The sequence below is a fragment of the Sceloporus undulatus genome, chromosome 3 (genome assembly GCF_019175285.1).
Source record: "Sceloporus undulatus isolate JIND9_A2432 ecotype Alabama chromosome 3, SceUnd_v1.1, whole genome shotgun sequence".
NCBI lineage: Eukaryota > Metazoa > Chordata > Lepidosauria > Squamata > Phrynosomatidae > Sceloporus > Sceloporus undulatus.
In genome coordinates, this window is record NC_056524.1 from 202,736,772 (window position 1) to 202,764,193 (window position 27,422).

Genomic DNA, 27,422 nt, shown 5'->3' on the forward strand with positions numbered 1-27,422 from the left:
CTGAAAAATCTCCAGTTTGGTTCTTTTCTTAGCAGCTTATCATATGGTTTAATAATCTGTTTCACCTCTATCCATCTTAATTCGGGCTGCATCCTGATCTTATCGGAAGGTTTTTGCCACCGAATCTGCCACCCGAATACAGCCCGGTTGCATCCCCGCCTCCAGCAGCCATTTTCTTAAGCCAAAAAAATCCTGGATTCGAAAAGAGCCACAAGGAGTGCTCCTGGAAGTGGGGATGCACTCGGGATGTATTTGGGCAGCAGACTCAGCAGCAAAAACCTTCTGATAAGATTAGATTGCAGCCTGAATTAAGATGGATAGAGGTAAAACAGAGTATTAAGCCATGAGATAAGCTTGTTAGGCAATACTCCCCCCCCGCCCCATGGCAAAATTTGTCTCCCACCTTTTATGATTGTCCACAGGAGTATTAACAACCTGAAGTGGGCCAACAGGCTGAATACCAGTTTGGAAGTGGCTTGTATGTATGTTTTACATTTCAGCAGAGGATAATGTGAAGGGCATAAACAGGGCCAAAGCAAGTAGGCAGGGCCAAATGTAAATTGTTCCAATTTACCCTTTTATTTGTATGTTCATTAATTTGATTTCATAAAACAATTTCCAGGTATGCAGAGCAAACTATGTTCCATGTATGCCCTAGTACAAATCTTTCCTAGGCTGCAAACCAGAGCTCTGGTTCCATTAAAAAAACAAAACAAAACAAAAACCCTTTCCTCCCTTGCAAAGTGAAACATGACTTCCAAGTAAAACTTTTCTATACTGCAAACTAGAAAGGCTTCATTTCCATGCAAAACCTTTATGGGATTTAAATAGCTGGATGTCTCCAAACACTGACTAGGTAAAAGAATAAAAGAAGTTTGCCTGTGATGGAGGGAGAACCTCCGCATGGCAGATTAGGACTGTAGACTAGAGGTTCCCCTTCCTGGTAATGACATATAGGTTCCACCAAGGAAGAGAGAGAGAGAGAGAGTGTGTGTGTGTTAAACTCTACCCTCTTGTTTAAAAATATTTTGGGTAAATTTACAATGACAATCAAAGAACCCAAAACTCGCTATGCTCTTTTGCATACTGTCCATACCAGAGAATAATCAAGACAAGATAAGAATATTGCATTTTAGTAAAACAGCATCAGACCCAAAGTCCCTTAAATCCTTAGTTGACAAAATGGAAACAGTAGAATAACACAGTAACTTAGAAATATGTTTTAAAGCCATACATTTGCTTTCCTCAATTTATAGATTATAGAATATGGCTGCCAGATGATGATTCATCAGTTTATATCATAGATTAAACACACCCAATTATAAAGAGGTCATAAGAGTCACACCAGTCTTATGATCTAAAATGAAGACAAGCAAAATCTATGTAAGTGAAGCCCCTGTGGTAATTTTGTCATTAAGTTTTACATTTATGGGAAAAATTAACACCTAGCAAGTCCATGCATTAGGGCCACTTTAGTTGATACGAAACAGTAGAAGGATAAGGGAAGAGAAGATTTGCATCTCCACTTTAGGAATACCATTTTATGTTGTTAGTTTATGCCTGGGCTTTCACTACTTTTTTTTCTTTTGGCAACATGCTATCCTGCCAAAGACCAACAGGAAACATATTTTGATAGTATGATAGTATTTTGAATAATGCTTACTTATAACAGGAAACATTACCTGGAGAAAAGATACTGACATGAATATTCTTGACATTATCCCCACAGAATCTGATCACAAATCTGTTGCTATATACTCTTTTTGACTACAGTTCATGGTTATATTCACAAGTAACCCCATATGATTATGAAGTCATTAAAGTGAATGTTGGGTAATGTGGCTACATTTTAATCTGGAGTATTCAAGCTGTGCCTCTCCAAATATTTCATGATGCAGGAAAACAACTTCTTGTCTAGTAAAATGTCAGATCAGTGGTCCCTACAGACCTAGAAATGCCACCTCATTTGTAATAGCTCTAAAATATTTCTAAAAATTGATCCAGTTAAATAGGACAGTGTGCATATCCCAAGGATGTTTTCAGAAATGTCTGCATTATTTGATGCTAGATGATTATGAAACAGTCTTTTGTTCTCAAAAGTTCATGATGGATATCTGTAACTCTTTTCTGTTGTAGAGATAAGACCAGCTTTGTCTTACTAACTGCCATTTCAAAGGAAGATTCACAGTACTTTGACTTTTGATTTGTAAGGCAACTAGCTTGACCACCTGCACAAGATACGAGCTGTTACTGAGCCTGCTTTGTACCATCTTATGAACACAGCAGGCATTTAAAACAAGAAACAAGCTGATATATGAATGAACCAATTTACAGAGAAAATGTTCTAACAAAAATATGGCCTTTAAAAAAAATAGCCATGTAAAGTGCATGTATTGTTTTAGAGATTATATTATTAAACAGAAGACTTGGTCAAAGGCCTTCTACCACCTATAGTGGGTATAATTCTGTTAAAATGAAAATGTGATATAGATGGAAAGAAAGAAAAATATTCCATAGACCATTGCATATTCCACTGGTATATGCAGAATGCAGTTATACAACTCAACAGATAAAATTGCCAAATTAAAAATTATAGCCATTTAGAACCCTGCACATTACAGTGGACTAATTTAAGATTTCTTTTAAAAATGTAATATTTACTGTCACAAAATCTTAGGCTAAATTTAACTTCAGCACCGTACAATAAATAATATAATTCTAAGAGGCAAGAAGTAGGGAACAGCAGCTAGTTGGAAGCTTCTAAGGGACATATTGAATCCAGTTAAATGCTAATTCCTTTAAGTATGTTTCTCTACCATCACTACCATAGTGGTGACAAAAAAGATGAGAATGTTTTTTAAGTATGTTTTATGTTTTAAATTCTACATTGTTTAATTGTATTTGGGGGTGGTGGTGGTGAGGGTTCAGACTGTATATTTTAATCTTGTAAGCCACCCCGATTGCATTTTGTAGAGAGGCGGGATATAAATAAACTTTATTATTATTATTATTATTATTAAGTTTACTTACTTCTCACATCAATTAAACTTACAAGTTTTTAATGAGCCTAGTGCTCAACGAGTTTTTATACAAGTCATTTTTCATCCCAATTTGCCAACATAAAAATATAAATAAAAACTTTAAGCCTAGTACTAGATATGTCTTATGTCAGTTGCCTGTCTGTATGACATTTCAAGTCTGTTTCTGTGAACAGACCAAATGAATGCTTTGAAATAGCAGGGTATCATTTAAAGATACGGATGGTTTAATCCTATTTACCTATGTCTAGCTGTTTTATATTTCTTCTTCAATGACAAGGAAGGAGATGAAATTAACTGTTGATTAGATTTGGCAAAACCTAAAAACTCTTGGTCAAAAACTGAATTTGCTATCATTGCTTTAGTAACAGTTGAACAAAGTCTGCTGTGCAGCAACTGCTTCTTCATATTTCAGCCATTTGTAGCACCTCTTTGCTGGCCAGAGAAGAATATTTTTATGACGCACGCAGATGTTCTTTAGGGTGTGCATTGCAACTTTGGCACATTACTGTGTATTTTGACATGCTGAAGCTGCAAACTACAATCTCCTCAAAGGCTCTAACCTCTTAATGATACTAAGCATGTCTCAATGAACACTGCAACCACAGGGGTTAGATGATATTTAACCCAGTGTGATGTATCACATTCTTTGTACATGTTGGCTGAATGAACTAGTACAGGGAAACATCCACTGGGATCCTGTCTTTTTGTAACTGTGATTTGGATAATGGTATTTCCAGCTGTACAGATGGTCAAGGTTGATGGAGGAGGACAAATAATTCCAGATGATATAGAAAGGAAAAATAATGAAAACAAATCCACAACACTTTTTTAAAAGAACCATGTGGAAACATCAGACAAAAAGATCCACTTAGATCATAATCATGTGTGCACAGGAGAGAAAAAAAAACTTCAGGGATAAACCAAGCATGCTGTCCAAACAAACATCATGCTTTGCATATAGCCATAAGCGTAACATAGATTCAACAGTACCATTGTACCGCTCTTTATTTTTTAAAAATTAAAACATCTACACCTAAGAGTTGCAGCTATGAATGTGTGTGGAGTTCTACATTTTAAGCAAAGTAGAATTTCCCACTGTAGTGTTCCCACTTACTCATCTGCTCTTAACAGTCAGAAAGTTCTAGAACAATAAGGGATTGGTTGTAAGAGGTGCAGAAGGAAGGTGAAGTGGTGAAAGCCCCCTTAATGGTGCTGTACTGCTTCCACTTTTAAACCTAACATTAAAATTATAATTTGCTGTCAAATTATCTCTGATTTAGGATAACCTCAGAAGACACATCTAAAACACCCCATTATTAACAGTTCAGGTCTTGTAAGTTCAGTGCCCTGGCTTGATTTATTGAATAAACCCATTTGTAATATGGTCTTCCTTTCTTCCAACTGCCTTTAAATTTTTTCTGCATTATTTTTTTTAATGATTCTTGTCATTGTATGATCTGTCCAAAGTAAAATAGCTTCAGTTTAATCACTTTGGCTTATAGTGAGAATTCATGCTTGATTTGGCCTAGGACCCATTTAGCTCTTCATTTGGCAATCCAAGATACTTATAAAACTCTCATCAAATCACATTTCAAATTAGTCGATTTAAAATGACAGTTGAAAAGAGCTTATTTAAATTTAGAGTTACTAGTCAGCTGTATGAACATAAGGCAATAAAATAAAAATGAATTAATAGTACATCATCATCAACAACAACAAAACAACAAACAACAACAAAAGTAACCTGGTAAAGCTAATTACTGCATACTTACACCTATTTGGTCACCTGTAGTCCATATAACTAAAACTATGATTCTTTTTTTTTAATTCCTCTACTTGATGAAGATCAGTGATAATTTCTTGGGGATGGCAAACGTTTGTCATCTCTCTGCACACACTATCCTTTGTATCTCAGTCCTCTTCATCTCCTGTCAAAGTCCTGCTTCTCTTCTGCCCCTCTGGTCACCAACCACCACCACACACACTTTGTTGGACCATCCAGCCTCCCCTGCTGCTGCTGCAGTAGCACAGGCACACAACAACTGAAGTAGCAAATCTACACCTTCCCATATTGCAGGAGTCTTTGTTTGGCTGGGGAAAATTGGTGGGAGAAAATGGCAGAAGAGAGAATGGGATGAGTGAATTTCTGTCCCAGGCAAACGCAGATTCCTGCAACATAGGGAGCCATAGCTTTGCTGCTGGGTTGGTTTCGTTCAACTAGGTGGGGAGCTGATGAGGTTCTTATTTCTTGGAACTGAACCACTAAGATTATGGGAGGGGGGGTTGCTGCAAAGCAGCTGAGATATAAAGAGGGGCCAATTCGCCAATTTTGAATGCTTTAGATGGGGATTTCACTATAGCAAATTAAAAAATGACATTCTGTGAACAGCATTCCTCTATTATTTAATCACGTTATTGACAATTTGCATTGAAAAAACAGGTTATATCAGAACTAACTGCTGTCACCTACCAAATACATTAGGAGAAACTTCCTGACAGTAAAAGCTGTCTGACAGTGGAACACACTCCCCCCAGAGAGTGGTGGAGTCACCTATTTTGTGGGTCTTTAAACAGAGACTGGATGGCTATCTGCTGGAGATGTTTTGATTGTGAGTTCCTGCATGGCAGGGGGGATGGACTGGATGGCCCTTGTGGTCATTCCTAACTCTATGATACTTTGATTCTAATACAGCCTGAAAGTAGAATGAGCCTGAAATGTAGATAATTATTTTTAAATACATATTAATTTGTTCATTCAATTTACATCCTGCTTTTCTCCTATCATGGGATCCAAACTGTTTACAATAATTTAAAAATAAACATCCTGGCTGTTCTAGGTATCAGAAAGGGGTGGGACAAAGTAATTTACTACAGTTAATTTGCTTTTTAATTTATACCATAGTGTCTTCTAAAGAATTACAGCAGGTTATGCTGTTAAAATAGGAAACATGGAATTCAATAAACTGGATGTATTTTAAAAGAAATTGTTCCAGTTAAATGAAATTGATATACTCCCTTATATCCGGGAAACTATATTCTTTTATTTGAACTTTCTCAAAGGTTTACTTGTTTTCTGGTTGGAATGCCTAATAATGAATTATGTTTACCCTTAGGAATTACACTGACATTATATTTAAGTCTTCCAGATGTTTTGTCCATCACATCCCACCCTGCAAAACATTTCCCCCCTTAATCACGCTACTAATATTCTAATCTTCCCAAACAGAGTGCAAATATTCATTGAGTTTTTAAACTGAAAAACTCCTAATCTTTTAGATAGATTGCATCCCTCTCTGTATTTGTCTATATAAATTCTTCCTATGCTACCATAGCTTTTTGCTAATAAGACAACATGAAATTTGTGTAATATATAAAATTTGCACTAAATACCTTCTAATGCTTTCTGCATTTGTAATCCAATTCACAATACAATTGTAGACTACAGATTGGAAGTATAAATAATAGTGAAGACAGATAGCTAAGTATAAAGGAAAGCATGGTTACTGGAACCCTAGGAAGGAATGGAACTCATACCAATTTCTGTGAATAACATAAGAGAAGGAATTTGACCAACTAGACTGCTGGATAAAGCAGGCTTTATTCTTGCATATATTAGTGGTTGTCAAGAAGGTGTTGGCAAATCACCCAATTTATCACTGGAGTGTTGAATGTATATTACTCTTTTTTCATCAACCAGAGCTCCAGCCCCTATCCTGGTTAAAATTAATTTTTAAAAGGGGTCTTTTATAGAGGCAGATGTATTCACCAGTTCCCTAACACCTCATGTATAACGGTTTTCAAGATGAGAATTATCCAAAAGTAGTGTTACTTAAAAAAAGTGAGATACTCTACTACAGGGAAACATTGCACACTCAAAAGTGCAATTGGTTTGCATCTCATCCATCAGACTCCAAGAGATCTCTCAGAAAAAAAATACTTGAGAGGACATGTCTCTGAGTGTATCTAAAGATATAATGATTCATGTCTGATAACATGTTAGTTTTGTTTTCTTTCTGTATCTGTTGCTTAGAAACTAACCAAAGACATGCACAGCTTTTGTTTTTTATGACTGCAGAATGAAAAGTTGATGAATTTCCACAGAATATAGATTTAATAGGACATTGCATTTTCTGACAGTCTTTCATAATTGCAAATGCAGTTGGAAACTGTAGAAACAAGTTAAATATGATGTTGTCGTTGTATGTGACCAGGTATGAGTAGCATACTGACTTGCTTTTTGATGACCTTAACTGTCTCTTTGAAGGTATAAAAATAATTCTAATGATGATTGGAATATAATTGCAGTTGACAGGCTTTGTTATTTAGAGACGTCCATGTTATATGTTAACATCCCCATGACTGAACACATACAGATTAGATCCTTCAAAGAGTCAATAAAATAGGTTTTTCCTCCAAATCTCCACACAATTACACAAATCTCTACACAATTATGAGTTAGAACTCCAAGGGCACAGAACATTGAGATAAGTCAGAAGTTGGCTAGATGTATTAACAACAAGTATGTTTAAGTTAGGGAAGAACTGTTTACAGCTGCCAATTCAATGCATATTGATACTGGCATCCCAGTTTGTCCTAACAAAAGTATAAGACAATGTTAAATTCTAAAATAGGATAGTTTCCCCCAACAAACATATTTTAGTAAAATTTCCTCCCACGATTTCTGTCTTGTCAGCTCCCAAATAAGTACTGAGGGCAGAAGAAACATTAAATGTTGAGGAACAGAGCTTCTAAAGTTATTGTTGAAAAGCCAATGTTCTGTGATGCAAAACAAGCTAAGTTACAATATAAATTAGTTGTACCTTAGTTATTATCCGAAAAAAAGGAATAACTATTTCCAAGCTCTTGAGAAAAGAAATTTCAAGACACAAAGACATATCACAAACAAAAGAAATTAGTTTCTGATTGAGTTCTTTAATAATTACATTACAAACTGCCTAGAGACTCTCATTCCATTTACCAAGATGATAAACATTTGCTTTCAAAATGAATCGGCAGATTCAACATACAGCAAGCAAGGCTTGCCCACTTCAGCAACCTTGTTTCTATCAAGTACAGTAATTGGGTGGAATAAAATGTTCCAATACTCATATCCGCAAATAAGTGCATGTCTGCATGGCATCTAGAAGGAAATAAAATCAAAAAGAATTTAACTGCAACTTTCTGGTAGTTATGATTTTCCAGTAGTAGTAGTAGTATCTGGTGTAGATCTTCGAGAAAAAAGCTTTTTGTTTTATTCCTTACGATTGCTTTTTGAGTGATCCTTAATAAACTATTTGAAACTGCTGATTATGGGAAACAGCTACCCAGCTTTGCCCTTATGTATATAAAACAAATTTAAATGGCATCATGAATTTACCAGTTTGAGACATGGGATAATTTTCCCTGTATGGTTTCAGGTGCCCCCCCCCCCAAAGTATAATCCATATTAGCAAAAGGATAGAAACATGCAAATCTATACAATTTTCACCAGGGCACTACTCTACTGGATTGAAATTTCAACTTGCCTCTTTACCCTGATGGGTAAATTTATGTGGAGACTTTTAATTAATTAATTTTTTTGCACAAAAAAAGAAAGAAAAGAAATTAAATGTGCTTCTCAAGCACAAACAAAAGTGACATGTCCTTTAAAGCACCTGACTACATAATCCATTTGTCTGAGAACATAGACCCATGAATATTTCACAAAGGTCACATTTTTCATTTGGCTTATGGAATAGTTATACACTAAGAGTCCTAGCTGCAACTCTCAAGCACACAACAATGTCAGAGGTTACAACATGTTTTTCTTTTGCCTTCACTAAATTACGTGCAAATGTATTCAAACACAATATGAGAAGATGTTTTATTTTACTGAAAATAACGGACTGCACTCATTCGAAATAAAAGCTGAGGTTCATCAAGCATAAAGATGTGGGGAAAATACATGGTTTAGAAACCCATAAATCCTTATTTGAATCTGCCAACCTGAAAGCGAAGTAAAGCTCGAAAAAACTATTTTTCTTAAATGCTATGTCTGATTAAGCCATGCTATTAAATGACAGCTGAACTTTAACATTAATATGATATTATTTAAATAAGTGTATGGCTTTTTTTTTACACTAAAAATGATGAATGATTTTTGGACAGCTCAATTGACGTAAAGCAAGAAAACCCTTTAATGAGATTTGACAAAATGGAGACATATGCAGAATATTCGTTACAGCTCATGTCGCATGGCCGTTCCTGGGGAGGATATAAGTTTGCCCATGGAGTTTTTTATTATTATTTTGATTGTCTACAGGCGCTGAACCATCTCTTTCAATCGCTGCTTCCTTTCTCCATGGATTTTGCATTTAGCTTGTGTCATTTACATATTACTCTTAATCAGAGAATTTTGTATGCTACGGTTCAGAGTTTGAATTGTGAGAGATTTGTGATATGGAAGCAAGAGGTGCTGTTATCTCAACCTTTGTCAGGTAAATAAAGAAGAAAATTAAAAAACAAAAAACAAACCCTAGGTTTTTGTATGAAAAGATTAAGGACTGGTGTACAGCTTAAGCCACTTCACATACTGCTATTTCTACTTGGCAGGCTGTTCATCTGTAGTAATTTGTGTTATGGATGAAGCCATATTCTCCACGCCATCACTTCTTTTCCATCTTAGCTATTGTCCTTATGCCTGCTCCCCAATTTGAACCACCAGTAGCTATTTGATTTATTTTTCTGATAAATACTTTCATATTGGTACCTTGTTATACCATCGATAAGGACATACAGCTAAATTCAGTTCTTACTCCCAACTAGAGTACACTCAGTAAAACAATGGGATTTACATCAGTCAACTTAACATAGGCCATTCATTCAATGGGCCTAGTCCAGTTGGGACAAATACAGTGCGCCCTTACTTTACATGGGGGATCCATTCCGGACTCCCCTGAGTAAAGCAAATTCTGCCTACGCTTGAGCCCTATTTAAATGAATGGGGCTTGTGCATGTGATGGTGCGGCAGTGCGCACGCGCCATGGGCATGCACCCCATTGTTCCCTATAGGACGCGCCACCCTCTATGAAAGCCGTGTAAAGCATGCCCACGTATGAAACAGGCGCACTGTAACAGGATTCATTTCATAGTACTTCTTCTTCTTTCTTGAATTTAATCTTGTTTATTCATTCATTCAGTCAGTCATTCATTCATTTGATTTATTTACATTTACATATTAAAAACAATGTGTACACACAGAGAGGTACACAGTTAATATTTTATATGATGATAGATTACTATTTCTCATGGTAAAAATGCTTGATTGGTTTTTTTCACTTTCAAAATGATGCTCACTCATCTCTTCTATTATCATTATCATTTTCATGCCTTCTCCCCAGTCTAGGACTCAAAGCAGTTTAAAAATGGGTTCTTCATATTCTTAAATGAACACTTAGCACACTGTCCCATAATATAAGTTTCTGACTTTTCTAGATCAAGTGCAAATATCTGGCTTCATTAACTTAGTAGTAAGCCGCAAAAGGGACCTAGTATCCTGAAAATTGGATCTCAAATATTGCATATAGGAATCTTTTAAAGCTATTTAATACCCTGATACCCTGGTTCAGCTTGATTTCATGACTGACACATGTATACATAGGGAAGTCTGCTCAAACAGAACCAGAGTATTTATAGCTTAAAGGACTGCTATGCATAATATTTGAGGTCTGCCTACACTAGGTCCAGTTTGTCTCTTAGTCATAAGTAATGTAGGCAAGCTTGGAATTTTGTGTTTCTCGATGAAGAAAGGTCAGAAATGTGTAGAGGTATACTGGCTATAAAATGGTCCAGTATGCTAACTTCACATATACTGGCGGTAGCATGAGAGGTGTAACTGGGCTTATTTGCCTATAGGCAACGCCCTAGCTTTAGAAACGATACTTTGGGATTAGAGCAGTTTAATATATTTGATTAAACAGGTTTCATTTATCTGCCCTATCCCTGAGGATTGGGGTGGGAAACTGTTCACAACAATTCTAGTAAAAGTACAAAGAATTGACTTCCAAATGTTACACACTACAATTAAAATATTTGCATTTTATCTAATTTAAAATCCAAATGAAGTATGGGGAAGTGAGATCTTCTAGATGCTGGATATTTCCTATCATCTCTCACCATTGGCTATTTTAGAAAGGGCTGATGGAATCTGCAGTTCAACAACCTCCTCAGGGCTACACAGTCCTTATCCCTGATCTATACTAATGAACAGAAGAAAAAAAAGGAAGTGAGAGGGTCCCTACCTTGCCCTTACCTTCGCAACATTCCTGTGAGGATCCTTGAACTCTTGCCCAAGTTTGCATCAGTTTCTCTCAGCTATGGAAAAAATTTCACAAGTTTGTAGCATAAATAAATTTCCTTATTTGCATGTAAAAAAATTATTCTTGAGCAGGGGTTCCCAACCTTTTTGACTCGCAGGGCCCTTATTTCTATGGTGGAGCCCTAAGAGGCCTACCCTTTGTCTTACAAGTTAATAGTGTTTAGAAGTATATATAAGAATATATTCTTATTCTTTAATTTCATTCAATTTTTATTTCTTTCAGTGTCCTGGAGTGGTTGCAGAGCACCTGGGAAGTGCACGCAGAGCCCTAAGGGCGCCTCAGAGGACCAGTTGGGAACCTTGTTCTAGAGCTTTCTAGAGCTTTAACAAATAATCAGTAAAACAAATTCAAGAAAGGTGAAACCACAGATAACAATTAAGCTGCCACAACATTGCTTCAGCAAGCTTTCAGTCTTAGAACATGTTTTCAGCACTTGAGTTTAGCAGCAGAACCCATGATATGATCTAATAACAAGGAATACTTTTAACATTTCTTGCTACATTTATTAACAATGGTCCTACTTTTCATCTTAGACAATTCAGCATGGAGAATGGCATAAACAATAGAAGTTTTAATTGTATGCTGTGTCATTTTACTGTTGTGATCCGCTTTGATTCCTTCTGAAAAAGCAGAATATAAATAAATTTATTATTATTATTATTATTATTATTATTATTAAGTCTTTTTCATAAAAATAAATTACTAAAATATATTAATAAGAGGTTGGAGGAGGTTTTAAGAAAAACTAATCAGCGTGATGATTCTGATGTTGAACAATCAATTCATGTTGTCAGCATCTCATAATATGGTGACCTTTCTGACCACTGAACACTATTATCTAGGATAGCTTCCCTCAGCATAGTGACTTCAAATGTTTGGATCAGGGCTCCTTTAATCTTAATACACAAGGCTGGACATCTCTTAGGTTATGACCGATAAATGCAGCAGCAGCAGGACTAAAGTTTAGCCTTGTGCTCCCATGGCAGGTTGCACTACTATTCTTTCAGCCACAAATGTTTCTAGAAACAATTGGAACTCTGTGGCCCGGTACAGACGGGCTTCGTGGCACATCTTGATGATGTGCTAGGGTTGCCTCGGGTTGTTGATTACAGATGCCCTGCAACCCTAGCACGTCTTCCATACGTCAAAATGGCGGCGCCTTGTATAGATGGGCACTGCCATTTTGACGCGATGGATGACTAGCATCCACACATTGCGGCAACATAATTACGTCAAGAGTGCACCATTGGCACACTGCAGCATTATGGCACCTCAAAAAGAACCCGCTTTTTGTGGGTTCCTTTTGCTCTGCGAGGAAGCCGCATGGTTTATCCGTTGAGGCTTCCTCATGGAGCAAACCAGGGTGCCATCAGACCATCCTTTTTGGGCGGTCTGTACCGGGCCTGTTTCAGTTTTTACTTTTAGGGTCTTCAGCCCAATTTTCAGTTAGTCGAGAGACTTTTTTTTAGGGGTGGGAGGCTTTTTTTTAGGGGTGCCACTCCAAGTGGTGTTGGGAGGCTTTCCAAGTGTTTTTAAATGGTGGTGGTGGTGGTGGGAGGGCTGGACAGGCTTGAGGCTGCATTTTCCTTACCTCTCTTTTAGATGAACATAGGAAGATGCTTTATATTGAATGGGATCATTCCTCCGTGTACCAAAATAATTTCAATACTGAATGGTATTGGTTGCCCAAGGTTTAAGACATGAAGTCATTTGATACACATTATGAACAAACTAAAACAATCACAATTCACTGTTGGAATATATGCTTTGTGTGTTCTGATAGTCCAAAGATTGAATCCTGGATATTTCAAATTGAAAGAATCTTAGGTGGGAGACTGAGAAGTTCCATGTCTTCGAACTGAAATATAAATGTAGACATGGTCCAAAAGCAAAAAGTATAGAGCACCTGTGAAGAACCATCTCTAACCATATCTTCAGAAAGATAAATACTAAGCTCTCATTTACTTATGAGTGATTAATTTCTATGAATGATGAATTCAGGTGATAATCAGTATGTAAAGAGCTGCAAATAAACAGTTTCTTATTGTTAAACTTACTCTTTCTCGAGCACGCTGAATCTTTTCTCTATCATGGCTGAGGTTTTCCAGTATGTCCTGACCAATCTGTTCTGCATGAAGAAGAAGAACCAAATACAAATAATGAAAAATAGTATTACCATATATGACAAACTGAACATTTAACTTCAATTCAGTTGGAAAACTGATAACAAATTAAACAATGTAAAGTAAAAATACCATTAAAAAAAACTACTTGTCACCAGGAACATGAAACTGCATACAGAATAAAAGCCAAAAAGGAAATATTTAGAACAATGAAACCATAGTAGACCTGAAAGTATCATGTAAGAGCCATGTGTGGTATTTAGTAGTTTTGCTTTCTGGCAAGACTTTCTAGTTCTTTCTCTTTTCAGTACAGCCTATATTTGCCCTGGTAAAGGGGGGGGGGGGGCGGCTACTATTTCCCCTGTCTATGTCAGAGCGACCACTCAGGCATGTAAAGTTGCTTAGCTGCTCTGAAGCCATGTTAGAATGGGCCTGATGTGTAGGGAAGGGTTAGCAGCTGCCTGGAGATGTTTGTATGGGATTTCAGGTCATTTAGCTGCCTGCCATTGCGTGGGAAAGAATGCAGGTCATTGGGAGGGGAAGTACTTATGCATAGTTCTTAAAAAGTAAAATTTATATTGCAACATCAGATCTGGCAATAGATTTGCCACTGTACTGAACCTAATGTCCAATAAAACACTTTCTGAACTCACTCATAAAGTCTGTTCTTTGAGTTAGGTTGAGAAAGGGCATCACAGCCTACCTATGAGCTATGTTGGTTGGATACACAGTAAAGTGTACATAATGGGGCAAGCAGAAGCCGACCAGAGCCACTGTGGTGTAGTCATTTGAAAGCTGGGTTATGGCTCTAGAGTAATTGGTCCCCAAAATTTGGTCTTCTAGGTGTTTTGGACTTCAACTCCCAGAAGCCCAAGCCAGTTGGCTAAGAGTCAGAAATTCTGGGAGCAGAAGTTCAAAACACCTGGAGGACCAAAGTTTGGGGACCACTTGCTCTAGAGACTAGGGTTCAAATCCCCACTTGGCCATGGAAACCCACTGGGTGACCTTGGGCAAGTCACAGACACACTCAGCCTCAGAAAAAGTTGAAACCAGAAGACACACAACAACAAATAGACCACCATGCTTCCCCTTCAGATGCTGTACAGAGGTTTGGGGATTCTGCTAAAGGAGGCAGGCACTTTCTGGTAGGGGAAGGGCTACAAAGGTGGAATGCAAATCTTCTTCTGCCAGCTCTGTTATACAGACATAACTCTGGATCCATTCTACTAGTTATAATTTTTGATGTGATGAGGTTGGCATACTAGAGACTCAATCAAACTTTAAACAACTTGCATATCAAAAACCATGGAATTCTTTAAGCTTTACAAGAGCATTTAAAAAAGAATTAGAAGGGTGAGTAGTTATGATCCTGAAATTGAAAAGGCCAAAAGTATAGAGGTGTTTATCACCTGCACTGTTCTTGGCTGGTTTAATTTTTTTTAAAGAAAAAAATTAGATTATACATTTCACCATATGGCAGTGGGTATACAAAGGGGAAAACCATATGGCAGTGGGTATACAAAGGGTATACAAAGGGGAAAACACTTTTGTTGTTTTGTGTCTTCAAATCATTTATGACTTATGGTGACCATAAGATGAACTAAGATTTGCCACTGCCATCCTCTGAAGCTGAGAGAGCGTGACTTGCCCAAGGTCACCCTTTGGGTTTACATGGGTTAACAAATAAGAAAGAAAATTCTAACAATAAAAATTGTCAGACTTTTGACAATGAATAAGTAATTGTTGATACTAATTACAGTCGCCCCTCTCAACTCATGGGGGCTCCGTTCTGTACCCCCCCCCCCCCGATGCAAAAATAGCAAATTGCACATATGCTAGTCTCATACAGAATAATGGTACTCGTGCCCATTTTAAAGATGGCAACTTGTCCCTCCCATGAAGAGTGAGATTGTGGGCTTCAAGTCCGCAAATATGGAGGGGCGACTGTACTGTCGCATTTTTGGCTTGTGGCAATCCCATGAAAGAGAGACCTCTATTATTCACAGTCCTGAAAACTCAGGGTTGTGACTTCCTTAACTGAGACAATCTAATTGTAATGCAGGCTTCCTCTTTCTCTATTGCTTTCAATTTTACTAAACTCTTTGGCCCAATCCAGACAGGCCTTTGAGGTGCCCTCATCACGTGCGAGGGTTGCCTGGTAGGCGGAGAGCCCACACAGCTGGCAACCCTCACACGTGACGAGGACGCCGCAGCTGCAGGCGCCCACCAGATGTGGTGCGTAACGGTGAAGTCACAGCTGCACCACCTCCAAACGGAGCGGTGCAGCTGCGAAGTCTCCACGTCATCGCTGGTGCTTTGGGGCAGTGAAAGTGCGCCGGAAAAAGGAGCCACTTCCAGGTGCTCTTTTTTGCTCCGCAGCAGCGCCACACAATTTGGTTGTTGCGGCGCTCCTGCGGAGCAAAAAGAGGCACTGGGGATGCGCATCTTTCTGGCGGTCTGTACACTGCCTTTATCTTCTTTTCTAATGAGTTATGCCATTTCATAGTATATCCAAATTATAGTATCTTCATTTCAGTCATTTTGGCTTCCATGGAGAATTCAGGCTTGATTTGTTCTTGGGCTTTTTTTATTTTTTGGTCTTTTTGGCAATTCATGGCATCTAGATAACTCTCTTCCAGCATCACATTTCAAATGAGTTGATTCCCTTTTTCATTCAATGTACAGCTTGCACAACAATATACAGAAATTTGAAATATTATAGCATGGATGATTCTGACTTTGGCATTCCATTATATATTTTTATATGTCAAGATCATGCCTGGTTGCTTCATAGCTGCCTGGCATAGTCATGCTCTTCTTTTGATTTTTTGACCGCAGTCTCCATTTTGATTTGTGACTGAACCAACATATAGGAAATCTTTATTTCAGTGTTTTCACCATCCACTTTAAAGTTATGTAAACCTTATGAGGTAATGAATTCTGCCACTATACCCATAGTCTTTTCTCATTTTTGTGGCTCATTGATCTTTTAGTTGTGCAAATAGTGCCTCCTACAGGTGAAAAAAGATGCCAAGATATTCAGTTATTGATCTAAGTAACTACGAGAACTATTGCCTATTGCATATAGTTGAGGACATATACTGTACATTCTTCATCCTCTTTCAATGTCTATAAAAACCTGAAATAAAAACTGAAACCTTTGAGGCTCATGATGAAGCTGTAAATGTGAGTAAAGTTTCCATTAATCCCCCCCCCTCCAAATTTTATTTTATTCTGCTTAGTGGAATTACTTTTTTGGTGTACTTATTCTGAGCCTTCAATGTGGATGGAACTATAAAATCACACTCTCGCACACACTCTATTGTAAAACATGAACACAAATGCGAAGCTGTTAAAAATCTCCCTATGCATTACACCAGTTTTACAAATGACCAAAAAAGAATCCAAATGAGGTAAAATATTGCTCTGGCAGAAAAAAAAATGAACAATGAAAATAACTTCAGAGAACCCTTGAAAAAGAAAGCAACTTTGTCAACTGGTAGCTTCTAACTGCCAAGCTTATCACTTAGCTATCAAGACAACAGTGGCATCAACAGTAACCAAGAGTAGAATTCTGTCAGCTTTGACAAATAGTGTATTTTTCTCTCATTGCCAATGACTGAAGATATCAATAAATAAAGGAAGGAGACCACGTCAGTTGGTATACCACAAAATTAATTGTTGATATGACATTTCGGGGTGATACTTTCAGCCGTGAATTTCAAACTAGTACAGAACTCAAAGAACTGATATAGCTGTGTTGTCGCCTAGCAAATGTATACAAATAACCAGAAGACTAACAAATCTCACCTATCACACCTTTTCCCCCTGAATGTTATACTGAAAGATGAAATGACTCTAAAATGGCTACTACCAGTTAGAATATTATCAGAATAAAATAACATCTGAAATAGCACTGCGATCAGTTAAGACTTTTACATATTAATAGCATTACATCCTCTGACACAGCTAGTACATGGATGTGAATTCAAATAACCTTTTGAGTAATTTTATTCCTGCAACAGGACTTTACAGCCCTCATTCTTGATGCAGTCATGGGATGATACTTTCTCTCCAAATGCAAGTTCCTTCAAATCATGCAAAAGTGTTGGTAATCCAAATTCTGATGCTTGTGCTCAATTGATTAAAACAAACAAACCCTGAAACAATGTCAATAGGAACGCCTTTGTACAGAACCATTAATCATTGAGATACATTTATTTTTTAAAAAAATCAGTTTTAGTGATGTACAGGGTGTCTAAAACTTCGGCACTTCCTTGCATTGAATTTTACTAGTATACTTTCAAGCTATGTAGTGTTGTTAGTACCATGTGTTCTCTTTTATAATGAAAACAGAAAATATTTTATAGTGAAGGGCTATCTGAAGATAGTCATGTTTTTAAAGAAGGTGTCTTCTATCTGAAGGGCTGTTTTGTCTAATTTAAAGATTATCATAAGTAGAAGAACAGGGGCCTTGACCATCACCAGTTAGCACTTAGACAGCAGGCTGAACAAGTATAAACATCCTCTAGAATAGATACTACAGTCTTTACCATTACAGTGTCTATTTAAATTATGCCTTATAAATTCTCTGGAGCAAGTTTTTGTCTTTTCTTTTTAATCTAAATGGCTATGTGTATAAAATTGAGTCCTAAAACACTAAGGCTCTGTTACTTCATAGCAACTAAGCAATTACAAAATTAAGCAATGCTGACAGAAAACTTAAAAAGGAAAAACATTTTACTTTAATATCATACATAAAATATATAGAATCACAAAGTACAAATACTTTTATGTCATTATTATAATACAAATTTTGCTGCCTGATAAAAGACAGAAAGATTTAAGACATACTATCTCATTCTTGTTATGCTGTCATGAAATGATAACATATCGTCAAGTATAAATTTCATAAAAGCCTTAAGGGACAAGGAAAAAATGTCTTCAGATCCAGATTTATGTTGTTTTAATGTTGTTAGATTTAACCTGAGAAGCTGAAGTACTAAGCAAAGGAGAGTGGCATCTTTGGGTGGTTCAGATATAATCCTAATCAACCTAGTGTTACACAATAGAAGTACAGTGAGCCTTAGGCTTGCCGATTCCAGCAGCACCCAGCAGCAGACTCAAGCAGCACCTGTAAATTTGGAAGTCTTTCCTTTTAAAAAAATAAATAATCACAGCAAACTGTGTTGTTCAGATTCAGACACAGTGTGCTTAGTCTCATCTATGGATAGCTGAAACAAGTCAACTTCAACCAGCAATTCATGAAGCTTGTGTCAACTAACCATATTTAAGATTAAAAACTGTTTATGGTTTGGACTTTCAAATAATAAGTCTGAAGCTGAATTAAATGAAGAATGGAACCCAGTAATACAGTCGTCTTGTAAGATATTTGGTATTAAGGAAGACTGTTTGGTATAAATTTGACATCGAAGAAGTGACAGGATTATGATATAGAGTGACTATATGTGTAATATATATATATATATATATATATATATATATATATATATATATGGGGAGGGGGATATTCCAGGTTCACATCTGTATATCTTCTCTTTTTTTGTATCTACTTTTTTATCTCCTTGTGAGATTACTTGTTTTTTTGATGTAACATAATATAATATAATAATAAAAGAATACAATTAAAAAAACTGTTTATGGTTTGGAGATCATGTTAAACTGTGCTTACTCTAAAATGGAAGTCTCAACATCTTTCCTTCAATGCAGAAATTACCTTCTTTAGCTACATATATGTACAGTGAGCCCACGGCATACATGGGCTTGTTATAGGCGGCTTTCAGCTTACGCGGAAGCCATCGGGAGATTGAGAGAAAAGTGTGTGCGCACAGCCACACAGCATGCACGAGGGGCTTGAACACACATGCTTTTTGCCTTACACGGGGGGGGGGGGCGGTATGGATCCCCCGCATAAGGCAAGAGCAGACTGTATTCTCAGTTTCATGTTGTTGCTGGGTTATATAATTTTATTTTTTTATGAGAGTTAATCTTATGGGCAACACATTCTTAAAACTGACTTGTTTAGATTATTAAAACAAAGATTTAGCCCCAAAGGTTTCCCCCTCTGATGGAAGGTGTTGAACTCCAATGGTTGTATCCAACGGGCACTTTTTTAGAGATGCCGTTTAGTTTTGGAGTGAAAAGGGATCTTGTAGCCTCTTTGAAACTAACTGTGAAAGAAGTTGTAGCATAAGCTTTTGGAGACTCAGTCTACTTCCTCTTTAGTATTAGAGCTATATTACTAGGCCAAGAAAACACTATCTCAAATGTTTGGCCCAGTGCCATAATAATAAATTCTAAATGTTTAGGATCAGAAGGTAAAAGCTGAGAAGTCATTCTAAGCATTTCTACTCAGAAATACACCTTGAGTTCTCATACCAGAAGAAAGGTGGGATATAAATAGATTAATAATAAATCCTATTGTGGGATTTTCTTTGTGGGATGTATACTTAAGATTAAAATTTTAATGAATTAGTCACTGGATAAAATATGTTATTTTTGATAATGATACACACATCACATTTTGAGAGACCAAGGCGCGTTACAGAGTGCCCAAGAAGGGTGCTCTGCCGCCGCCGCCGGTTGCTGTGTCCGTGAACCACAGCAACCAAACTGCGCGGTTCCCGGACACAGCCGAAAAGAAGTGCCGAAATGGCGCTTCTTTCTGCGCCCCGGAAGTGGCGCCGTGAGGTGTTAGTCGCACACTTGTGGTGTCACTTCCGCCGCGCAATGTCTCACGACATAAAAAAGGCAGCCCCCATGTGGACAGGCACCACCACTTTGTACGGACTCGGTCCGTACTACGGTTGAGGGACATCAGGAAGTGATGACCCTTCTCAACCCTACTACGCCCCTTCCTAACCCTACTACGGACTTTAGGTGCATCTTTAACGCACCCAAGTTACAGGAGTGGCATTTAAAATATATATAAGAAGAGATTTAGAACATATTGGGGGTGGAAATGAATATTTTTCCTTTAATATCTACAGTACTATATAAAGTAAGTTTAGTAACTTTAGGAATCTAGAAGCTTTGAAGACAGAATTGTATAAAACATTGGTTACATCAATAAGAGATTAGAAGGGTGGAGGTAGAAAAGGGTGTAGTGTTTTTAGGGAAAGACTGATTGTCAAATATTACTGAAGTGACAACTCAGATTTATAGACCTGGGAATACATAGTTTGAAACCAGAGAAATCAGATTTTAGCCAAATCAATGGATATATAGCTTTTTATTTGACATATTTAGATATGTAAAACAATGCTAATCAACAGCAATATTTACATCATAAGGATCTTAGATGAAAAAGAATGATAGTTAATGGCCACAAACAAGTACAAAGGAAATTGTAAAATGCGGCATAAAACTGTTGATTATCTTACACTATACAGCTCAGATTGCGTAATGAAGAAGTCAAGAAAGGAATGTATTGAAAAGACTGAACACAAGGTGTATGTAGAAAGAAAAGAGGAAATGAGTAGTGGTGGTTGCTATCTTTGTTTGAAGGCTGATTACCTTATACCTGAAGAAGTGTCAGAATACCTGAGGTATGTAAATGTCCTGCTCTGCATCAAGTCCCTACTATATACAGGTCATTCCTTTCAAAATTAACCAGTCATGAGTTTGGGAGAGGATAGAGCAACACACTGTAAGGCATGAGTTCTATGGGAAAATCCATTAGCAAGTAGTAAAGACTAAAGACTAGGACTTTCACCCATGATTTGCACTTTCTGTTCCTCTTTTCCCAATCTGGGACTTAAGACAATATAGAACAAGCTGTTTGTAGCTCTTCTAGGTAAAGCTTGTATTTTGTGTAGTTAAAGCTTGTCCTTAGAGAGAGTCTTGTGGACACTATTACAGAGGTTGGGTTGACTGGTTCAATCTTTCTCCTCTGGAGCTGATATGATTCCTTCCTTTCCTTTCTCTTTCTTCTTGAAGAGGTAATCATACAGATATTATTTGAAATAGCCACAACACAGGCAATGCAATTTGTAGATCATCCTACAACTCATTTTATACATTTGTGCAGGTTAATCAAACAGATTAGAAAGAGGAACAAGTTGCCATTGTTTTCAGGCTAAAATCAGAGAAGGAAGCTGAATATCAAGTCCATGATCTCCAACTGTGGGCGGAAATAACTAATATTTTCCCCCTGTCATGGACGGATCATTTCCTGGTGGAGGCAAAAATCAAGGTCTCTACCCAGATCCCCCCCGGGGGTGGTGGACCTGTTAGGATGGTCCACCCTCGAAGGCTGATGGAACCCAAAAGGTTCCAGGAAGCTTTAGAGGGATACATGGTTGGAAGTGACGGCGACTCTGTTGATGCCCTGACTGGTATCTGGAATACCGGTCTCTCTAGGGCTATACACAGTATCGCTCCCAAGCGTCCTCTCAAGCCCGCCTCCAAGCGTAAGCCCTGGTATACGGAAGATCTCCGGGCAAGGAAGCGGGAACTGCGACGGCTAGAGTGCCGTTGGCGGAAACACCTTTGCTTAGACGACAAGGCTCTCCTAGACCAACTGTTAGAGGACTACGGAGAGGCGATACGAGCAGCTAAGAACTCGTTCTATGGTGTTCGTGTCGCGTCCGCGGAGTCGCGTCCAGCAGAGTTGTTCAGGATGGTCAGGGAGCTAACTCAGCTCCCTCCTGCCCCGAACCAGATCCTTGAACCTTCTAAGGCCTGCTGCGACCAATTTAATAACTTCTTCGCAGATAAAACCTCTCGGATAAGCGAAGGTCTTAACGCTGACATTCAAGCAGAACCTAGGGTAGAGGCGTCCAGAGCCTCCGTGGACTCTATTAAACTGGATCGGTTTGAGTTGGTAAGTACCGATGATGTGGACAAGATCCTCGGAAGTGTTCGGAAGACAACTTGCTCTCTCGATCCCTGTCCCTCATGGCTAGTGGCCCAGGGGGGACCGGCGGTAACTTTATTGTTACGCCGGATTATTAATACATCTTTGAGGGAAGGGCAATTTCCATCTGAACTAAAATTGGCCATAGTAAAACCTTTATTAAAAAAGCCCTCCCTCGACCCCCTGGTACATAATAATTATCGGCCAGTCTCGCTGCTGCCATTTTTGGGGAAGGTGATCGAGAGGGCAGTTGCAATCCAGCTTCAGGCGGTCTTGGATGAAACGGATTATCTGGACCCATTTCAAACTGGCTTCCGGGCGGGTTACGGGGTTGAGACGGCCATGGTCGCCTTGGTCGATGACCTCTGTCTGGGCATCGACAGGGGAAGCGTGTCCCTGTTGGTGCTCTTGGACATCTCAGCGGCTTTCGATACCATAGACCATGGTATCCTTCTGGGGCGCCTGGCAGAGGTGGGAATCGGGGGCACTGCGCTCCAGTGGTTCCGGTCCTACCTCTCTGGGAGGTCCCAGATGGTGCAGCTGGGAGATGTGTGCTCCGATGAGAGGGCCCTTATAACTGGGGTCCCTCAAGGAGCCATTCTGTCTCCCATGCTATTTAACATTTACATGAAACCGCTGGGAGAGATCATCCAGAGACATGGGGCGCGGGGTTATCAGTACGCTGATGACACCCAAATAGTCTTCTCTATGTCTCCGACTGATGCAGTGACTGAGGATGGCGTCTCTCCTCTCGTGGCGTGCCTGGAGTCAGTAATGGGCTGGATGAGGGAAAACCGACTCAAATTGAATCCAGAGAAAACAGAGGTACTGGTGATAGGTTCCCCTGGTCCAGGAATGGCGGTAGTTCCACCTGTCCTGAACGGGGTCACGCTCTCTGTGAAGGACTCCGTGCGCAGTCTGGGGGTGCTTCTTGACTCGTCGCTTCACCTGACTGCTCAGGTGAATGCGACGGTCAAGAACACCTGTTATCAGCTTCGGCTCATTCGCCAGCTGTGCCCATACCTGGCCCAGAGGGACCTTGAAATGGTAGTACATGCTCTGGTAACCTCGAGATTGGATTTCTGCAACGCACTCTACATGGGGCAACCCTTATACCAAACCCGGATGCTACAAATGGTACAGAATATGGCAGCCAGGCTGGTCACTGGAACTTTCAGGGCCAGCCATATTACACCGATGCTTAAAGACTTGCATTGGCTGCCTATTCGCTTCCGGGCACAATATAAGGTGTTGGTAATGACCTATAAAGCCCTAAATGGCTTGGGCCCAGGATACCTGAAGGACCGCCTCTCCCCGTACATTCCGTCCCGCACCCTCAGAACATCTGGGCAGCAATTACTTAGGGTGCCAGGGGCTAGGTTGACCTCTACCACGAGGAAGACTTTTTCCATCGCCGCCCCGGCCCTTTGGAACACGCTGCCCACAGAGCTCCGCTCGGCCACCTCCCTGGCCCAATTTAGAAAGGACCTAAAAACCTTTCTATTTCAGATGGCATTCCCCGACTAAAGTCCAGTGGACCTCCCTTCCTCTTCTGTGGCAAAGAGGACTGGCTAACGGGGGTTTTATTCTGTTTTATTTTGCTGCTGTGTAATTGTTTTAACCTGAATGTATATGTTGTGTTTTATTGATATTTGCTGTGAACCGCCCTGATCTATGGAAGGGCGGTATAAAAATAAAAATTTTATTATTATTATTATTAACTGGTTGCACCTGAACTAGCCAAAAAGAGGCTGAAGCAATAGAATGAAGATATGATTTCCAAGGACAAATGACTGCCAGCTCTTCAACACTGCATAAATAAAGCATTTTGACAGCACTTTAGCTGTTCCAAACTGTGGAATGCTGGGATTTGCAGTTTGGTAAAGTATTCAGCCTGGTCTGTCAGAGAACTCTGGTGCCTCACCAAAACTACTAATTCCAGGATTCTGTAGGACAGATTCATGGTGGTTAAAGTGGTGTCAAATGGCTTTATTTCTGCAGTGAGGGTATACCCTAAGACGAAGAGTAACAAACAGTGTCTCTAACAAGCAAAATGTAGTGATGCTAGTAAGGGAGGGGGGCAGTAGGTAAGAAATACGACAAACAAGAGGAAGACAGAAATCTAATAAAGATGGCAGTTGAGTGATCGTAGGGCCGGAGCAGATAGGCAGGAAAAAGTGGCTTTATCCTGCATTTTCTGAAAGCTGGTCGAACCCGCACTGTGGACATGGCCTGCTCCCAAGGCGGGCTGAACACCCATGGGCTGTCTGCACTGTGCAGCATCAAGCTGCACCATGTTTTGGTGGTGGTGGTGGTGATGATAATTTTGCTGCCTGCTCATCTTACATGTGCACCATTGCACAAATGCACCAACCTCCAGTTAACTCCCACTTCCCACCCAGATGCCATTCCATTGGATGCCCACCCACAGGATTGGTCACACAGTCACATGTAGAGTGCATCCGTGCACTCATGCCCCCTTTGATACATTGGAAAACACAATCATGGAGGCTCCCTATACATGCCCCATGGTAGAGTTGCCATAATTGTCCACTAAAACCTGGGACAAATTGTAGGACAAATTCTAGATCAAACTGTAGGACATCTGCAGGACAAAAGTCAGCCCAAAATGTAGGACATTTAAGGTCCTCCATTTTTCTTAAAGTCTTACATTTTGGGCTGAGTTTTGTCCTGCAGGTGTCCTACAGTTTGGTCTAGATTTTGTTCCACATTTTGTCCTGGGTTTTAGGGGACAATTATGGCAACCGTATCCATGGATGGACTGTCTGGTTTGTATATGTCATAATTACATCCACTACATTATTGGTGATCACATTTTTGCTTCGCTGCAGTCCCACACTAGCACTGGGCCATGATGCAAAAGTGCACATTTTCCACATTGAGTTGGAGCATCCCAGCCAATTTTTGCTCCAGTTTTTAACCTCGGAACGCAGCTTCATTTTACTTCCCAACCGCTTTTGCCTCATGCATCATCTAAATGCCTTGCCTTTGAAGTGGCTAGGAGCCACTTTATTTTGCCTGTGTATATTACATCTTGTAATATTGGTAAAGATTCTATTGAAGGCTGATATAGTGTAACACCATGGAATTACAGAGGGAACTGAGGCAGGAAGACAAGGGAAGAAAGAGTGAAGCTTTGACTGCACATCATTCTAGGAATACTGTGAACTATTGTGGCACCCAAAAGAAATAAACAAGTTGTTTCATTGCATAGTAGAAACCGTGATAAGACAGACAAGTACTTTCTGTTTGATTTTGCATTCTTCCAAAGTAGTAACAATGATTACACAAGACAAAAGGACAGTACTCTTTCTGGTAGCATAAGTAAATAAAGTTAAAAGTAATAGTAAAATAAAAATAAGTAAAAATAAATAGAAGTATGGCTATATTAATAACTGATGCTTCAAATCACCAACCACAAACATCAATGCAAAGTGACACTGAAAACCATACATATGGAAAATACACCAAACTTTTCTTAAGACTGGAGACTATTTTTTTTAAAAAAAACAACAACAGGTTAACTGCTCAGAAACCTAGGAACTGGCTTCAGTGCCACTCATTCTTTGAATATGAATTAGCACTGGGTAATCACAGCATATTTATGAGGCCTTTTGCCTGGTCCTCCTCTCCTGTGAATGCTGTATTATTCATTGCATGTGCCCTGACCTCAACGCGCTCCTGTTCTGACAAATCATACTTGATTAAGACAAATCTTTATTAGTTAGCTAGTCAACTTCCCCATTTATCATTTGCAAATCCCATTCTCCTTTTCAGATACAGTAGAAGTGACTGAGACCATTTTTCTCCTGTACAAAAACAAAATGCTTGTTACAGCCAATAAGTGCACACAGAAGCCTAGGAATCAGTAATAGATGATAAAACATCAATTTAATGGGTATAAATTACAAACACTGCAAAGCCAACAGAACAGCATGTTTCTGTTGGCCTGAGAAAAATGATAATTAGCCAGTCCTTTCACTAACTTCGATTTCCTGCTTCCAGAATGAACGTTTGCTTGACAACAAAATGCCACGTATAAAAAATGTATTGCAAAGTTGGAGACATAAGAGTTCTAAGGTTAAAAAAGAGAGAAAACAAAATGCGGAAGACTGCTGAGTAAAGAGATTGTTCAAGGTTCCTAGCAAAAAAAGAAGAAGAAAAGCTATCTTAAAAGTGCAAACATAAAAGAATGAATTTAAAATTATTCATGAGCCTTCAGTACAGTACTGTATGAAAATGTAATACTTTGCCCTAAAAAAAGTAGAATTTCGCTTCAAAAAAATAATTCAAATGCATGTTAGTTTACTTAAGAAGTAAATTTACATTATGGTAGGATAAATAAATATCCAATATAGTATAATCAAGATTAATATTTTGGCCTGATAATACTGTTAAAAAATTATGGTTCTTGCCCCTTTCCCTAATACTTCATCTGAATGTATAACATCAGCACAATTACCACTTTGGCAGCATCAACCAAACACATGTGTTACATATCACTGTAAATAATCAAATAGACGTATGGCTAACTACCCCTAAGAAACAAACAAACAAACAAACAAACAAATCACACTTCTACTATATTCAGTGGCTTCCTTATGGAGAAACTGATGTTGAACATCATCCATTTTTACCCAGGTAGTTTCACATGAAGTGTAAATAGGTTGCCTTCAATTATTTCTCTGGAAGCAAAAATGATGTAACATACTCAAGACATGAATACTGACTAATGGAATTACTGTAAATGAAAACTAATGGAAGAAAGTATCACTAACAGCCTTATTTCAAAAGCAGCAATAAACTGAGGAATCCTTGGATGCTTTAAGGGCAACATATGTGATATATAAATTTATTTTAAAAAACCCACAAATAAAACATTTGATATTTTAAAGAAAATTAGGCTGGATGCAGACTTGTCCACTCATGAATTGGGCTCTTTCCATCAGTGTACACTAGAGTCAAGTGGACAGACTTTCTGTTGAAGGATGGGTACATAGCA

General features: G+C 38.6%; 1 protein-coding gene across 6 annotated transcripts in view; it reads right to left on the minus strand.

Annotated features, from left to right (window-relative positions):
• The window catches only part of VTI1A (vesicle transport through interaction with t-SNAREs 1A), a 324,341-nt gene that overhangs the window by 99,946 nt on the left and 196,973 nt on the right, over window positions 1-27,422 (minus strand). For 3 of the 6 annotated variants that reach the window (XM_042457370.1, XM_042457369.1, XM_042457374.1), the window contains 3 exons: window positions 13,456-13,526; window positions 11,332-11,393; window positions 7,975-8,181 (listed from right to left, as the gene is read on the minus strand). In XM_042457370.1, the coding sequence (XP_042313304.1) occupies window positions 8,016-8,181; window positions 11,332-11,393; window positions 13,456-13,526 (299 nt within the window). In that variant the 3' untranslated portion in view covers window positions 7,975-8,015. Of the gene's footprint in view, window positions 1-7,974; window positions 8,182-11,320; window positions 11,394-13,455; window positions 13,527-27,422 lie in introns of those variants that run through there. The other 3 variants (XM_042457375.1, XM_042457372.1, XM_042457371.1) reach the window with 2 other exon arrangements.